Source organism: Malania oleifera, chromosome 3 (genome assembly GCF_029873635.1).
Source record: "Malania oleifera isolate guangnan ecotype guangnan chromosome 3, ASM2987363v1, whole genome shotgun sequence".
In the NCBI taxonomy this organism is placed as follows: domain Eukaryota; kingdom Viridiplantae; phylum Streptophyta; class Magnoliopsida; order Santalales; family Ximeniaceae; genus Malania; species Malania oleifera.
Genome location: NC_080419.1, coordinates 122,382,943 through 122,400,655, shown reverse-complemented (window position 1 = coordinate 122,400,655; position 17,713 = coordinate 122,382,943). Strand labels below are relative to the sequence as shown.

The window sequence follows — 17,713 nt, the reverse complement described above, 5'->3', positions numbered from 1 at the left end:
CAGGCAAAATCACATTGAATGAAAAATGCAGAGCAGTTTCTGAACAATTAAAACAAAGCACACATACATTTGGATAGAGCGCCTTGATCTGATTAAACCTACCAGAGAAAAGCTTTGATTTTATAGGGGACTTGGGCCGCCTACCAGATAATTTTACAGAAAATTAGAGAGGAAAGGAAAAATCGTACTAGTCAAGAACTCATAAAAAGTATCTGCAGGAATAAAATCCCAAGGGATCCAAAGACCAAGATTAGCAATCAGCTTCCCAAGAGACCCGACAGTTACTCAACAAGGCTAACATAGAGTATTTGACCTCCTGATCTTGCATATAACCAACAACTTGCAAATTACAGTTTGCAAGTGACCTTCAGAGCTATATAGATTATTTATATTAGCTTTAGGATGTTGAATTTCTTATGTAGAAAGATATTGCCTTTCATACTTTCCCTCTCACTAAGTATACATTATTTTCATAGTAATTCTGAAAGAGCAGAATACTATAAAATAATTTGTACATGAAAATGAATTGCACATGCTCCCACAGGTAGAGCAGTGAAAATATAGAAGGGAGAAAAACTTCTCCACAAAATCACTTTATTAACAAGAAAGACAATATTTTGATACCCATAAAAGTGCTCAAATAGAAAAATGAAACATGTCACTGCGCCTGTTATATAAGTGGTCATGCTACTGAATATTTTAAGTTGCATAATTAAGCACAAACGATGTAACATATCAATTGAATCTTATTATTGTTTTATATTTTCAAAATAGAAGAATGTTTACTATAGCACTTGCTGAGGATTTAATATTTGGATACCTTATGATTAGAATAAACTTCTTCAAAATTTTCTACAGTAAATATATAGATAAAAACGTACCCAGGGTTAACCATAACCATATAATTTTCAAATCAATGGGTTCTTGCTATGCTACAGAAATGACCACATTTTTTCAACTTCATCATGAAAAGAACAATAGTGGATGAGGGGAAACATACCTTTTGCAATTAACCCTTGGTTGGATGAAACAGAAGTATGACCAAATGGCGTTCCTGAAAAGCAAATGTTGTTTTATCAAATGTTTTCTTCAAGCAGCACAGTCAGATACTAATGAACCTGACCACCCTACAAGGGTATATCACACCAGATGACCACATGGTTTAACAGAGCCTCGATCAGCATTCAACAGCTCATGTGTTCAACCATGATATTAACTACATGTAGAAGCATATGCACATGGATAAAACGTTTACGTATTTTATAAAAAAAAAAATTTATAAAAGTGTTTAGAAGTGAGAATGGGTTGCGTGAGAATGGGTGGAATACCAATGGTAGTTGGAATTGTTCATTAGAGATTCCATGGAGATCTATTTCTCAGATTTATCAATTATTCATTTCTCGCATTAATTTTGTTGTGAGAGGGGTTCTTAGATTCGTTTTTGGAAAGACTCATTGTTGTGGAATGATGTTCTGTCGACATATTTTTTTCATCTCTTTCAATTGAGCTCAGGGCAGGATAGTATGGTTCCTTTCATTGTGGTTGATTCAGTTAGCCTTCTGGTTTCTTGGCACTTTAATTTCAAAAGAGTTCATGGAACATTCCTCACTGTCGTTATTGAACAATTGTCATCTTTCTTTAGCTAGGGATGCTCGGTCTTGGTCTTTGGATTATCCAGGGGTGTATTCTTGTTAATATTTTCGTTTAGTTTTTGACCCATTTCAACTCCTATTTTCCTCTTTATTCATCTATCTGGAAGCCAATTCTCCCTCAAATATTAAAGCTTTCATTTGGCTGATTGGGCTTAATAAAATCAATGCTGTTAATCTAATGCAGATCAGGAGACCTATGAAGGCCTCATCTCCAAATGTTTGTGTGCTTTGTTGTTTGAATTCTAAAATGGCATCTCATTTGTTCTTAAGTTGTGATTTTGCTTGGAGTATCTGGAATAAATTATTGGCATGTTGGGAGAAACTTGGGTTTGCCCAACGTTAGTGGAAGAAATGTTGGGCATTTTTTTTTAAGGGTTTGGAAGGAAGGATAGGCTGCACTTTCGATGCTTTAAGGGAGTTAGCCTTCAAAAGTTCAATGAGAATGGAGGAATTTTTTGCTCTGATGTTCATTAGAATTATTTCATATGGTATTTATTGACCTAGAGATAGCATATGACAGGATACCAAGGGAAGTTCTATGGTGGGTTTTAGAAAAAAAGGGTGTATTTAGTAGGTATACCAATGTCATTAAGGATATGTACGATGGAGTAATGACTAGTGTAAGGACTATAGATGGAGAAACTAAAGAATTTCCAATCACCATAGATGTACATCAAGGATATACTTTGAGCCGTTATCTTTTTGCTTTAGTGATGGACCAACTGACTAAGTGTATTAAAAAAGAGGTTCCATGATATATGTTGTTTGCAGATAATATTGTATTGATTGATGAAACTAGGAGTGGAGTAGAGGCTGAGTTAGAATTATGGAGAGAATCTTTGGAATCTAGAGGCTTTAGAATAAGTAGAAATAAGACTAAATATATGAAATGTAATTTCAGTAATGGTAGGAAGAATATTGGAGACAAAGTTAAACTTCATCATGAAGAAATATATAGCACTTGTAGAATTCGATATCTTGGATCTATTATGCAAGCTGAAGGAGAAATTGAAGATGATTTAATGCATAGAGTTAAAGCAGGTTGGGAAAAATGGAGAAGTGCTTCAAGTGTGCTTTGTAATCGTAGAATAATTAAAAGGGAAGTTTTATAGGACGGCTATAAGATCAGCTATGTTATATGGATCAGAATGTTGGGCGACGAAGGAACAGAATATCCAAAAAGTAAAAGTTGTCAAGAAGAGAATGCTTAGATGGATGAGTGGTATAACACTGAAAAATAAATTAAGGAATGAACATATTTGCGGTAAGTTAGGTGTAACTCCTATAAAAGATAAGATAAAGGAGGGACGACCCAAATGGTATGAACATTTGCAACGTAGGCCACATAGTGCGCCAGTAAGGAAGAGTGAGTTAGTTACTACAAGGGCTAGTAGGAGTAAGGGTAAGCCTAAAATAACTTGAAATGAGATAGTAAGGATTTAAATATTTAACAATCCTGAATCTGTCAAAATAAATGGTCCATGATCGCATAAATTGGCGAAAAAGGATTCATATAGCCAACCCCACCAAGTGGGACTTAAGGCTTGGTTTTGTTGCTGTTGTTGTATATTCATTAGAATTATTTTTATTTTATTTTAGATTCTTTTTTCATGTTTTTTCCAGAATTTTGATAGGAGAATAGTAAGAAAAGATAAAACAAGCACAAACAAAGAAAAGATAGATCAAGCTAACAAAATACAGGGATATCAGAGGATGCAACTGTTTATAATTTATAAAGTAAAATTTCCCTTTTAATGTTTTGACACTTGTAAAATGTGTATCATTGTCAATGGCAACAAAAAGTGTATAAACAAATTGGTAACATAGTGGTCAAAGGTCCAAGGCACGCTAAGACGCAAAGGGTACCTAGAGCCAAGGCACAATGTGAAATGCAAAGGCACATGCCTCACGAAGGTGAGGCACATTGTGCATATCTATTAAAATTGTCAACAAAATGCTCTGTATATTGAATTCTTGAATATAAAAAAATTAGCACTAATATATGTATTTTAAAATATTAAATACTCAAACTAGAACATAAATGAATAATTTAACACAAATTTTCAATAATATGCAATATTCATGCCTAGGAAGCATTGATACTGACGGGCAGCGACGACACGAAATGGATATGGCGATTTGATGATTTTGTAAAAACAAGGATACAACCTAGGATGCATTAGTTAATTAATATATAAAAAAATATAGGCATCTTTTTCCTTTCAAATAAAAAAATATATATTAAGGTAATAGGCATCATTCATGCTCAATTATTTTTTAAGATAATAAACAAATCTATTAAAGATAAAACATAATTACAATGAAATGAGGAAAAGAAATCCCCTAATAAAAAGCACAAAAGAAAAAAAGGGGAAAAACTAACAAATTACATCAAAGATGCATAAGAAATCCCTTTGAAAGTCAGACAGCAAAAGACCCCCAAAAAACTCATATTAAAGAGCTAATATTATGAATTGTATTATCATTAATAACTCATTAAAGAACTCAGGATACATTCATCATTCATCAACAATCGAAAAGTGGTCCAAGGTTCTAAGCAAAATATGAAATATTTGTCCAACTACAATATCAATCAACTATGCATCATTTTTTTACCATCACCATCTTAAAAAAATACAGCCTCCATTATCTGGTTCATCAAGGTCAAGACTCGCAATATCAAGCCCCTCAGCACCTCCAAATGGCTCATCCCAAGTATCTCCTCTAATGTCACACAATTGTTTGGTCCTTTTCTTGTATTCTTTAGTTTTTCTTTATAAAAGTCGAAGATTAGTATGCACACTTACCAAATCTTCAGTTTTGCCACCATATTGTTCCTCTTCAATAAGTGGATAAAGGAATAAGTACCCCAAATCCTCTCAAAACAAGAGGATGAGCAAGGTTGCCCTAAAAGCTTGAAGGCTAATGATTGAAGCATGCAAGCTGATGCACCATGGACATACCACCAATGCTTTGGTTCCAAAGTGTATCTATCTTGTATGGATTCAGGGGGCCACCAAAAAGATCCATGAACCAAAAAATCTAGCAAAGTCCACACTTTCTTTCTTCCTATCCTCGGAGTCAAATATATACATAGGTATATATATATATATATATATTCAAATACATTTGTTCCTTTCCTCATAAATTTCACTATCTACGTGTGGAGCAACACGATTTGCACCCACTATAAGCCACTATTGGCTATAAAACCTATAATAATTGTTAAAGGGAGTAATAAGCATATAATTTATGGAACTTGAAACTTGAAAGATTATCAAAAAATAAATAGATTACCTCAGATTCGAAGAGTGAGCCAAGCAATGAAGTAGGGTACAATTTTTTGTCCATTGAGCAACTAATATGTTACACACCACCACATAAAAGGATGATGAATCCCCTGCTACCAAGCCTCATCACTTCTTCTATTATGACGTCCCACATTTCATATACCAGGAGCAAAATAGATCTATATGTATCAGCTGCTCGAAGCATATCACAGATAGGATTGGTGAAAGATAAAATGTAATCAACTTTCCCCACCGAACATCATTTAAAATGATTTCCTTTACATGCATAATTTCCCCAGTATCATCTTCTCCATAAGAAACCTAATTACTGATTGCATGGTTCTGAGGCTTCTATTAATCAGCTTCATCCTTTTAAGCATAACTACTACCAAAGCAAACCTAGAATCAGCTATAGCAAGCAATTTGAGTGACACATGCTCATTAAAATTCACTAAACTCTCACGAAGTGATATGTGATGAAAGTGCGAATGAATGAAGGATCCTCCACCACATTAGTCATCCAACTACACTCTCGATAAGCAATTTCATTTTTGCTTGGTTTTTTTTGCTGCACATATATTCTTCAAGGCAAGATTAGGTGTGTGCACCACACATGTAGTCCTAAAAATATGTGGATAATTAGACACCACGACAGATTCCGCAGCCTTCATCACAAGTGCATTATCAATAATAATTTGGACCACATTTCTGATCCAGCGTCTCTAACAACATCCAACATCAACCGAGCAATGTAATGTTTGCTCTTGTACTCTTTCGTTCCATCAATGCCTTCAAGAAAACTGGATCCCCAGCTTATATAGCCATAAAACTAATCAACAGCCTTTTGTGGATTAGTCCACCCATCAAACACAATGCCCACCCCTTTTTCCTTCCAAGTCTCCTAAATTGATTGCGACATCTTCTCAATGTCTGCCTTCTCTTTTTGTAAAAGAGTTGTTCTCAATGCATTATAGCTTGGAGGAAAATATGTGTTAAATGTGAATATATATGTGTTCTTTAATTACTTGTCTAGGAAAATATGAAAAAAAATTTATTTATACTTTTTATCTATGTATTTTTTGCCCCCACTTCAGAAAATTTCTAGGTGTACCACTCCCAAGCATCCATTTGAAATGCCTTCTCCAATGGAGGATTTCCAGCCATTTTTTTCCACTTAAACAAAGATGAATCCAAGGTATAAGAATGATCAGGAAGTGATGGTGGAGCTGGACAAGAATACAACACTTGCTTAGGCTTTTTCCTATTTTCTGCTTCACTTTCCAAACTCTGCACAACAACAAGATACTCCACAGTCACCTTAGGATGTGCCTCTATTCCTACCCCTGAATTTTTCAATCAATGGGCTTTTACTTGAGAATATGAGCCCTTGTAAGATTGCTGGCAGTAGTTGCAGTGAAAACTGGAGTTTCCACCTCCCTCGCCCAATTTCCCTAATGTAGTAACATAATAACATAAGCCCAAAAATGAGCAATATCATCCAATGCCCCAGTTGCAAATTTACTGGTGATAGAAGTAGAGGATGAAGAACTGTCTAAAGCCATAATTGTCACAGAATATTATACAATAATACATTACACTCTAATCACAATCAATCAATCAAATAAGCAATTAAAGAAATGAAAATAAACTACTTTGTAAGTTTGTAACTAATATCAACATATCATATTATGATCAATATCATCATCCATCATTTTTTTTTAATAGAAAAAGAAGACATTTCATTAGAAAGAAAAGAACTTACAAAGAGGAGAATAAGACATCTCCCATCAAAATTCTAGCCTTAATCTTTGTTCAACTACCCTTTCTCACAATTTCTTTGTATGACTCATAAGTTTAATAACTACAATAGTTATTACAATTTTGAATTTCTCCTTTATTTTTGTATATAGGTATTAAAATGTTTTTCCTTCATTCGTATGGCATTTCCTTAGTTTTTAAAATTGTGTTAAATAACTTAGTTAACCATATAATTCCGTTATCACCTAGGCATTACCTAACTTCAATTGGAATGTTACCCAGACCAATAGCTTATCCATTTTTCATCTTTTTTAGTGCAAACTTAACTTCGTTAGCCCTAATTTTACAAATAAATTTCATATTTTTAACATTTTCCTCATTTGTCAATTCTAAGTTTAAGCATTTCACTTGGTTTTTATTAAATAGCTTACTAAAGTAACTTCACCATTTTCTTTTTATGTCTTCATCCTCACTTTTTATACATTTTACATTACTTAAGTTCTTACTCTTTCTTTCTTTAGCTCTTGCAAGTTTAAATATGTCTCTTTCCCCTTCTTTTGTATCTAATCTAGCATACAAATCATTAATGATCTATGTTTAGCTACACTAACGGTCTTTTTTGCATCTTTTCTCGCCTATGTATATTTTTCAAAGTTTCCACATTTCTACATTTTTGTCATGTTTTCTAACAAATTCTTTTTGTCTTAACAGCCTTTTGGACATCTTGATCCCACCACCAACTTTCTTTGCTATTCAAGAATCTTCCTCTCAATTCACCTAAAATCTGTTTTGGTATCTTTTTAATAAAGCTAGCTATCCTACTCCAAAGAGTGTCTGTGTCTACACCATCCTCTATAGTCCAATCACCATCTTTGATCATTTTATCTTTAAATTTTATTATATTTTCTTCCTTTAGATTCCACCACCTAGTTCTCTTGCAATGATTTATTTTATCCTTTCTTTTCCATTTTTTAATATATATATCTAACACTAAAACTCTATGTTGTATGGTTAAGCTAACACCTAGGATAACTTTACAATCCTTACATGATAAACGATCTACCCTCCTAGTTAAGAAAAAATCTATTTGACTTTTATTTTGTCCACTTCTGAAGGTTATTAATTGTTCTTCTCTCTTCTTAAAACAAGTATTCATTGTAATAAAATCATATGCCATGGTGAAGTCTAAGATCATCTCCCCAAACTCATTTTTGTCTCCATATCCATATGTTCCATGTATCCTCTAATAACCTTAACCATCCCTTCCAACATGTCCTCAGATTTGCTTCTATGAATATTTTGCTCAGTCCCTGATATCCCTTGTATGATACTCTATCCATATCTTCCCAAAATTGTCTCTCAAGAATTTCGGCTAAGCCTACTTGGAAACAAGCACATATGAGATTTAAAAATAAAATGCAGCCAACTATCGAAAAGGCAAGCCTAGGTGCATTGGTAAGATGCTCCGTTGAGACCTAAGTATCACAAGTTCCAAGTCATAGAAAAACCTCTCTACAAGTGGCCACACTGCGCACCAAGATCCTGCTTTGGCAGGAGCCTGATGCACTGGCTTGCACTTTCATTCAAACAGCTTATGGGCTGTTTGGTATCATTTGCATCTCCTGTATTTTGTTTTTGTTTTGAGTAAAGTGAAGAAACAAGAGGTCAATTTATAATGTTTAATTTATTAAAGTTTAATAGCAATATCATTAACTTGCTTAGTACTCATGAATTTTTTGTGGTATTTGAAAGATGGCATGATAATTAATAGTTGTTTGATCCAATCCAATGATAAAAATGAACACATTTATTTCATTTTGAGAATATAAACAAAATAGGTTGCATTTTGGATTTTTTTTTTTTTTTCTATTTCTCATTTTTTGTTGTCATGTCTAGTTTTCATGTTCACAACTTTTTACAGTAATGCCAATCAGCCCCTTAATTGATTACAAATTTACAACTAAACAACGTACGTGAATGAGCTAAAAATATCAGCAACAAAAAAAGATAAGAATGACAATAATAAAAAAATAGAAAACTTTACCAAATTATGCAGCTTACCATCATGATCAAATACCACCTGCATGAAAAAAAAAAATTCTTTTAATCAACACAATATATTCAACTTAAAAGAAGGACATTAAGAAGAAGAAAGAAGCAGGTGTCTAGAAGAAGTAAAAATTCAACAGCTGAAGTAACAAATATATGAGAATTAATTTTTATGGCATGGTACATTAAGACAAAAGGAAAAAATGACAAAAACCAAAATGACGACTTTATGTAAGTATGAGCAAACACACCAACATTTTGGTAAGGAATGAATCAACTGGTCTTAAATTATCATCATTCTGCTCTTTATGACCATCCATGCTTTTGGTAATTCACATCAGTGTGTCAAAACCTCAAGGCACCCTTAGCCAAGACTTCTATTGCTTGAGGCACTAGGTGTCATGCTGGGGACTCATTCGAGTAAAGTGGGGAGTTCATTAAAAAAAATAGTAGATACTTTACACAAATCAACGACAAACATAGAAATCAATAAAAATCATCATTAAGTTGAGACTATCACTCAGAATTTAAATTCCACGCCATAAAAACAAACAAAGAACATCTGTTAGACCATAAGTTCCACATGATCAAATAAAGGCTTGTTGGAAATACTATCATCAATAAATTCTAGCAGCTAAGGTGGAACTAACATTTCACAATCCCTAAAGAATAGAAACCATTGTCACCAGACCGCTTATTCCAACCCAATGCTTGAGTTTCATAAGATCTCCAACAGCAGCTGGACAAACCCACACTTACCAAAAGCTTCTTTGCATTTTGAAAATAAAGAAAATGATGGGCACATGTCTTATTAGAAGATTTACATAACTGTTTGGACTAAGTGCCTTTAGGGCCTTCTTTCTCGGAAATAAGATTAATTTTGTTAATAACTAAAGTTTAGGTGACCACTTTTCTTCTATTGTCCTAGATGGCAACCCAAGAGGGGGTGAATTGGATTGTCTAAAATCAGGCAGAGAGAGCACAACCCATCCCAAGCCTTGCCATTGCCATGCCATAATCATTTAGATATTATATCATATAAATAATACTATAAGCAAATACAGAGTCCAAACCAGAGAATCTTGAAATAAGATGTTACTTAAAGATCCATTTAATTTTCTTATAGCAAAAGAAATTCATTAATAGGAGGAGAATTCACAAATGGGGAGAAAAAGGCATCTCCTGAAAAAATTCTGGAACAAACCAGAAAAACTAAAACACCAAAAAACAAAAAATCATTCCAACCAATTCTTCCAATTCCTATTTCAACCCTGGAAGCTAGCTTTTCTGAAAATTCCAAACTCGATACACCATAAGAAGTCAAGAACTGAATATTTTTCCACAGCAGATGTGAATTCAACTTCTTTCAGGAAAAAATCCACGCATTATGGTCCAACCAAATTCCTTTCAATATTGATCACTTCAATAATTTGACAACGTTGAAGCTATCTAATTAAGGTAGTTTTAAGTGTTTGGGTTTAACCCACAAACTGCAAAACATTGTGACCTTCAAGTTGAAGTCAGTCCCTCCACTCAATCATCCATAAAGATAGATATATAATTTTTTTAGAAGAAAGTAATAGATTGTATTAGCACAGGGAAAGAATATAGTACAAACAGACTAAACAGCCAAAACGGCTGGAGAGAGAGCCAGCAAGAAAGGAAGATAACAGAACCAAAGCAACTCAGGACAGACCATGTCTGCATCTGATGTCTTGTAATATGCAAGTCAGAACAGAATCTAATTTGGAGTAGTATTCTCAAAAATTACTGAGTTCCTAGCTCTCCAAAGATGGTAGATAGCAGCAGCTCAGACCAGCTTGATGATAGGCTTATAGCAGAGTGATGTGAATTGGTTGGAGCAGAAACCCATCTCAGATCAGCATTCCAGTCTAAGAAGAGTCTATGAATGTTAAAAGAAGCCAACAATCTTTGAAACTCTTAAGAAAAGTGACAATGGAAGAAGAGGTGATTCCTGCTCTCAGAAGTACCACAGTACCACTGCAGAAAACTCAACAGGGGTTGACAGAATGAGTCCATTTTGAAATTCTATCCAAGGTCCCCAATCTGTTAAGGATGCACAGGATCAGCTTTGCTCCTAAAATGAACCCAAGTAATGATAGAAGAGAATTTGCTTAGTCCAATGAATATAATCTTCTATATCAGGCTTGGGCTGAAAATCAATATTAGTAATGAGGTCAGTAATTCTGGTAGTGTCTATTTGAACACTTCCACCTCCCATCAAGAATAAAGTCAGACACCTTAGCATTTCAGTGATGAACCCAGCTCTAGAGCAACAGTAGAACCAAGGATTACAGCCAGGGGGATTAGAAAAGTCCAATTTTCATGGAAAAGGAAAGTATTCCTTTCATCCCAGATGGTGTGCTTATAAAAAGTGTGAACATGTAATTCCAAGTGTGGTTGTTACTTGTTCCTAGGTTTGAGTTTGGTCATTGGGTGATCAAGATAGATATTACAGAGAACAAAAATAAATCCAAGACTAAACATTTGTAAGTGCATATGTTATTATATGGAAATAAAACCATACCGCCACATGAGAAGGAATAAATTCCAGAACATCAATTATCTGCAAGATAAATGGATATCAGAATTACCTGCTCATTAGAGAGAATGAAAAGAGATAAATTTAGGGCAACAGGCATAGACGTATGAAAAAAAATAAAATAATATAAATAAAATAAGTAATTAGTTAGAAAGGGCAATCAATTATCTACCTATGCAAATGCTGTCCAAACAAATCGCATAGTTAAGTTTTTGTACAACCAATACACCATTAAAAGTAATGGCTTCTTAGCATAGCAAGATATATATTTATAAATCATAAGAAGAGTACAAGTTTTATAGTGTGATATAAATAATACAAGAGGAGATACTATCACCCAGTAATGCAGGATTCATCCATGAAGTTGGTGAACATTCCACCAAGCAGAAAATCAAGGACAAAATTCACGTGTACTTAGTAGCTCACTTTTATTAGCGAGATCAACTTATGTCTCTACGATTTGCGATATGTATCAAAACAATAAACACATTAAACATGATTTGATCTGCTTGCCCTTTAGCCTATTCTTTTCCTCTTTTCCATTCTCTGGCTTGAGAGTCATTTGGGTGCTTTTTCCCCTCCTGTCCAGTTGACTACATCCGGTGTTGGATGCATTGGTGTTTTCAGCATAATCATACTATGAAGGCAGTTCTTCCTTATTATTAGAAGACTGATTGCAATTTGTGATACATTATCCACTGACATATGATGATTGCTGACTAGCTGATGTGATCTTCCTCATGAATGTGCTTCCTCCCAAATTGTTGTGGCTGCTGGCTTGTGCTGTGCTGTGCTGTGCTGGTTTGACCTGTAACTGATGTGTTTAATGTTTATTTGTTTTAGTGATCTGGCCGGCATTGATCCTACTAGTTTGATATTTATTTGTTTCCAGCTAAGTTCACATTTGGGAATAGTAGCTTCTAGTTGTTTTTCTTCAGTTTAATTTATGTTGTTTGTGTTGTTCTGGGTGCTGTCCCAATGGCATTTAGAGAGAAAAGAAAAGTATAAATACTCATTTCATTCTCTGCTATCTCCTGACTCCAAAAATTATGAGGACTGCATGAAGGAGGACGGTATGCTACTTCAATGTTCACAGGATTAGTGTAGAACCAAGAATTGTTCCCAGTGTAATGTTTCATAGGACTGGGCAAGGCTGTTTGGAATGATCTTCATGAGAGTTCCTCGCAAGATAAGAATCAAACTCATATCTTTGACGTTTACGAAATCACGAGAAATCCTTCAAATTTGACCGAGAATAGTTTCACCAGTAGCCTTACCGTTAGATCCTAGTTTTGGGAGTTCGTTATGGATTATGTTCTCCTAGGTGAGTGGTTGGCAGTGATTTTAGTGTTATTAGGTTTCTGGCAGAAGAAGAAAAAAAAAAGTGCAGACACACCACCCCGTGCGCAGGGGGGGTGGGGGAAGCTGAGGGAGCTGAGAGATATTCCTTTGCAGAATGGCAGACTAGATCATTTTCTTTTTAGTGAAGAATAGGAGGATGACTTTCCTAATTGCACCGGGCTGCCCTTTTTTTCTTTTTTTTTTAAAGAGCTAGACCTGTGTTAGATCATTTTCCTATGTGGTTGGAGTCTAGAAAGGTGAAGTCGGGCCCACTCTTCATTTAGAGAACATGTGGATGGATAGTCATGGTTTTCATCATTTGTTTTTGACAAGTAATAGTTTCTAGAAGATAGTCCACACTTTACCTAGGTAGATGCAATAAGTGTTATTAACTATGTTAATTAATCATCATTATCATGATCTAGTAAAGTGGGTCTTTTCTAAGTCCAACATTATTTACAAAGTTCATTTAGTCAGGTTCCATCTTACATTTTTTGCTAAGCCTATTTGAGGAGCATAAGCACTAACAACATTTATTATCTCTTGACCTAAGGCTATCTGGATTTTCATTATTCTATGCCCTACTCTTTTCACATCTACAACACTACCTTTAAAGTCTCTGTCTACAATGATTCCTACACCATTTTTATGTTTTTCATTTACAATGTACCAAATTCAAATGTTTGTGATGAAGTCTCAAAAACATGAAGCATTTGCGATTGCATATATAATGTTATTTTGTAGATAGATGTCTTCTGTAGAAAACCATGCAGCCCCTACCATTCCAAAAATTACTGAAAGAATATGAAGGAACCAATATTTGCATAATTGTGAAATCAGAATGAATGATTTCCGTATTATTTGAATAAATTTGTACAAATCAATACACAATATTTATAATACAATCGGAAAATCTAAATATGGAAATAATATCCTAAAAGAATCTCTCTCAATAATATACAATTCTTTACATATATACTTCCCTAAATTACTCCAAGATACTCGGGTTTTCTACACTCCCCCTCAAGTTGGATCATAGATTGATCATATCCAACTTGCAAATGAAATCATCAAAGCTCTATTGGGCTAACCCTTTGGTAAAGATGTCCGCAGTTTGTTCCTCGGTAGGTATATAAGTCATACAGATGGTTCCTTCTTCAACCTTCTCTTTGATAAAATTTTGGTCCACTTCTACATGCTTAGTCCTGTCATGTTGAACTAGATTAAGAGAGATACCGATGGCTACTTTATTGTCATAATAGAGTTTGATAGGGAATTTCACCGGGATCTGTAATTTTTCCAAGAGTTTCCATAACCACAATCCTCACATATCCCTTGTGCAACTGTCCTGAATTCAGCTTCAACACTACTTCGAGCCACTACATTTTGTTTTTTGCTCCTCCAAGTTACCAAATTACCCCATACAAAGGTGCAATATCTAGTAGTAGACCTTCTATCTTCCACCAATCCTGCCCAATCCGAATCTGTGAAAATTTCTACTTCCTAGCTTTCACATTTCTTGAAGAAGAGTCCTTTGCCCAGAGAGCCCTTGAGGTACCTAAGGATCTTGTACATAGCATCTAGGTGAGTCTTTTTCGGTGAATGCATGTGTTGGCTTACCACACTCACCGCAAATGCAATGTCGGGTCTGGTATGTGATAGATAGATTAGTTTACCAACCAATCTCTGATACCTCTCCATTTCAACTAGTATTCTGCAGTCTTCGACCCTCTTTACTGCTTCAATCGGGGGTTCACTAGGTTTGCATCCAAGCATGCCAGTTTCGGTTAGGAGATCAAGGATATACTTTCGCTAAGAGACATTGATACCCTTTTTTGATCTAACAACTTCCATTCCAAAGAAGTACTACATTTGTCCCAGATCTTTAACTTCAAACTCAACAGCTGGGACTTTCTTCAATCTTTCCATCTCCACTGTATCATCTCCAGTTAGGATTATATCATCAACATACACTATCAAGATTGTTTTCTTACCACTTTCAGACTGCTAGAAGAACATAGTGTGATCTGATTGCCCTTGTCGATATCCTTGGTTCTTTATCACCTTCGCAAATTTGTCGAACCATGCTCTGGGAGATTGCTTGAGTCCATACAGGGACTTCTTGAGTTTACATACTTTGTTTTCTTCACCTTTCGAACCATGCTCTGGGAGATTGCTTGAGTCCATACAGGGACTTCTTGAGTTTACATATTCTGTTTTCTTCACCTTTCTGACTGAAACCTGGTGGTATTGTCATGTAGACTTCTTCTTCTAACTCGCCATTTAGAAATGCATTCTTAATGTCGAGTTGCTGAAGTGGCCAATCTAAGTTAGCTGCCAAGGACAGGAGGACCCGAACTGTATTAAATTTTACCACTAGTGCAAATGTCTCCGTGTACTCAATACCATAGGTCTGTGTAAACCCTTTTGCAACAAATCGAGCTTTATACCGTTCAACTGTCCCATCAATTCTATATTTTACTGTGAAGACCCATTTGCAGCCTACTAAGCTTCTTCCCTCTCGGCAAATTCATAACATCTCACGTTTCATTTTTTCCCAGGGCCCACATTTCCTCCATGACAGCTTCTCTCCATTCAGGAATCTCCAGGGCTTCTGGATATTCTTTGAAATTTTTATCCTATCAAGGTTAGAGGTAAAAGCACGATACCCTATAGACAAAGTTTTATAAGACATGTATTTTGACCAGGGATATAGAGTACATGACCTAGTTTGTTTTCTGACTGCAACGGGTAAATTGATGTCATTAGGTGCAGACTTATCAGAAGGAAGCTCATGGCCATCTATTACCTGATCGGGATTGGGTGTGGACTCATGGTTGCTCAGAGCTATCACCAATTCCAACTCTCTTGGTGTCTCAAGTATGAGATTCTCCCTGTTCTTTGTTTTTAGCTCTCTTGAGAAAACAAGTATTTCCTTGTTATTTTGTTTTTCTAGATCTCCCCTGAGTTTAAGTGATCTTTTGCACATGACATGTCAGAAAATGATGCAATGGCAGACTCATCAACAGAGAAATCAAAGAACCGAACTTCACTCCACTTCTCCCCCTGAAGAGAGGGCTTTTGGAAATAAGGAGTGGTTTCAAAGAACGTGACATCAAGGCTAACAAACAATTTTTTTGTAACAGGATCATAACATTTGTAGCCTTTCTAAGTAGAAGAATAACCAATAAAAACCCACTTAAAGGCACGAGGTTCCAATTCATCCCGATTGTGAGCATGAACATGAACAAATGCAGTACATCCAAAGATTTTTAGAGAGAGATTGGAGTGGAACCGAGAGTTGGGAAAGCATTCTTGGAATTTCTGGAGAGGAGCGGCAAAAGAAAGAACTCGACTAGGCATTCGATTAATGAGATGTGTAGCTGTTAAAATGGCATCACCCCAAAAATATTTTTTCATATTTATAGTGAACATCAATGCCCGAGCTACTTCAAGAATATGCCTATTTTTACGTTCAACAACCCCATTTTGTTAAGGGGTATCCACACAGGAACTACAATGAATAACTCCATTTTCTTGAAGATAATTTTCCAAGATAGTATTGAAATATTCTGTACCATTATCAGTACGCAAGATTTGAATGTGAGTTTGGAATTGTGTTTGAATCATGGAAAAGAAATTGATAAAAATAGAACGGACTTCAGTTCTATCTTTCAACGGGTAAACCCAACAAATACAAGTGTGGTCATTAATAAAAGTAACAAACCATTTCGTGTGAGTGCGATTAAGAGAGCGTGAGGACCCCCATAAATCACTGTGAATCATAGTAAAAGGTTTAAATGGTTTGTATGTGGATTTTGGAAATAAATTACGATGGTATTTTGCAAGTTCACAAACCTCACACTGAAAATTAGAAGACGTCTTATTTGAACAAATGGAAGGAAATAAACATCTTAAGTATTGAAAATTTGGATGACCCATCCTAGAATGCCATAACAAAATCTCACTATTCTTAGAAACAGATGCAGAATCACAAGTACCAGTTTAACATTGTTTACTCACATTAGCCTCCTCAGAGAAGTAGAGTCCCTCACACTCCTTAGCACTGCCAATCGTCTTTCCCGATGATAGATCCTGAAAAACACAATGAGAGGGAAGAAATTTAGCAGAACAACTGGAATCCTTAGTAACTGGCTAATGGATAGTAAATTGCAAGATAAATTAGGAACATGTAGAACGAACTCTAGTGTGATGGAGTCAGAGAGTCAGATATTCCTTTTGCCTGCGACAAACGAGAGTGATCCATCTGCAATTTTAACTTTCAAATTTCCAACACAAGGTGAATATGATGAGAAAAGATGATAGGCATGAGTCATGTGGTGAAAAGCACCAGAATCAATAATCCAAGGAGTTTTGGATCCAGAGGTTATGCTCAAGGCTTGCAAAAAATTACCTCTTTGGGCTAAAGAACCTGAAGAAATATTTGTGGAAGACAAAGCTCTATAATAACAAAACCAGGTGTAGTCCGCCAACCTAGATAGATCCTGCCTCAACATTTTCTCATCAATCCCAATCTCTCTGTCGGAACCAAAAACGTCAAAGTCTCGCTCCATTCTTTCCTCTTCCTCTTCCTCCGGTGTGAAGTCATTCTTTATGTTGAATGTCTTGCGTATCTCCTCTGGAGTTTTTCCCTTGATCATGTCTGCTACAGTCTGACATGTAAGGTCCAGAAGGGTCTTGATGTTCAGATAGTTTGCAGCCAGGATGAGATCGAAGAGGGTCACCTAGTCAACTTTGACGAACTCAGCGTCCCACGACTTGAGCTCCTCATCGACGCCGCCTCGCTTCTCGGACTTGGGAGCCTCGACGTGCTTCTTGCAGTACTCAATGATCTTCGCCAAGATCCGGCTGGTGACGTTGGGCAAGGGTATTCCATTGTCCGCACAATCGTCCTCGATCATGTGCTTGATCATCTGAGAATCAAGAGCCATGATCTCGTCGACCTCAAAGGTCTCGCCGTTGGGGCTCCTTAGCATGATCTTCCCTGCCGACATAGTTGATTCCGCCTGTGAAGCTAAAAAGGAAAACCTAACTCGAGA

At 35.7% G+C, this 17,713-nt stretch overlaps 1 protein-coding gene, 1 long non-coding RNA gene and 1 pseudogene across 6 annotated transcripts in view; all 3 read right to left on the bottom strand.

The window, feature by feature from the left end:
* Positions 1 to 17,713, bottom strand: part of LOC131150521 (uncharacterized) — a 110,666-nt gene that overhangs the window by 73,107 nt on the left and 19,846 nt on the right. For 4 of the 5 annotated variants that reach the window (XR_009135552.1, XM_058101281.1, XM_058101283.1 and 1 more), the window contains 3 exons: positions 11,298 to 11,336; positions 8,762 to 8,780; positions 1,001 to 1,054 (listed from right to left, as the gene is read on the bottom strand). Coding sequence is in view for 4 of the 5 variants with exons in the window: in XM_058101281.1 (XP_057957264.1) it covers positions 1,001 to 1,054; positions 8,762 to 8,780; positions 11,298 to 11,336 (112 nt within the window). In the remaining variant the exon portion in view is untranslated. The remainder of the gene's footprint in view (positions 1 to 1,000; positions 1,055 to 8,761; positions 8,781 to 11,297; positions 11,337 to 17,713) is intronic. The other variant, XM_058101282.1, reaches the window with a different exon arrangement.
* Positions 16,731 to 17,175, bottom strand: LOC131150522 (uncharacterized). The gene is made up of 3 exons (XR_009135553.1): positions 17,068 to 17,175; positions 16,857 to 16,920; positions 16,731 to 16,748 (listed from the first exon to the last, which is right to left on the bottom strand). It is a non-coding gene; the product is annotated as an uncharacterized LOC131150522 (long non-coding RNA).
* Positions 17,189 to 17,674, bottom strand: LOC131150314 (SKP1-like protein 1A; annotated as a pseudogene).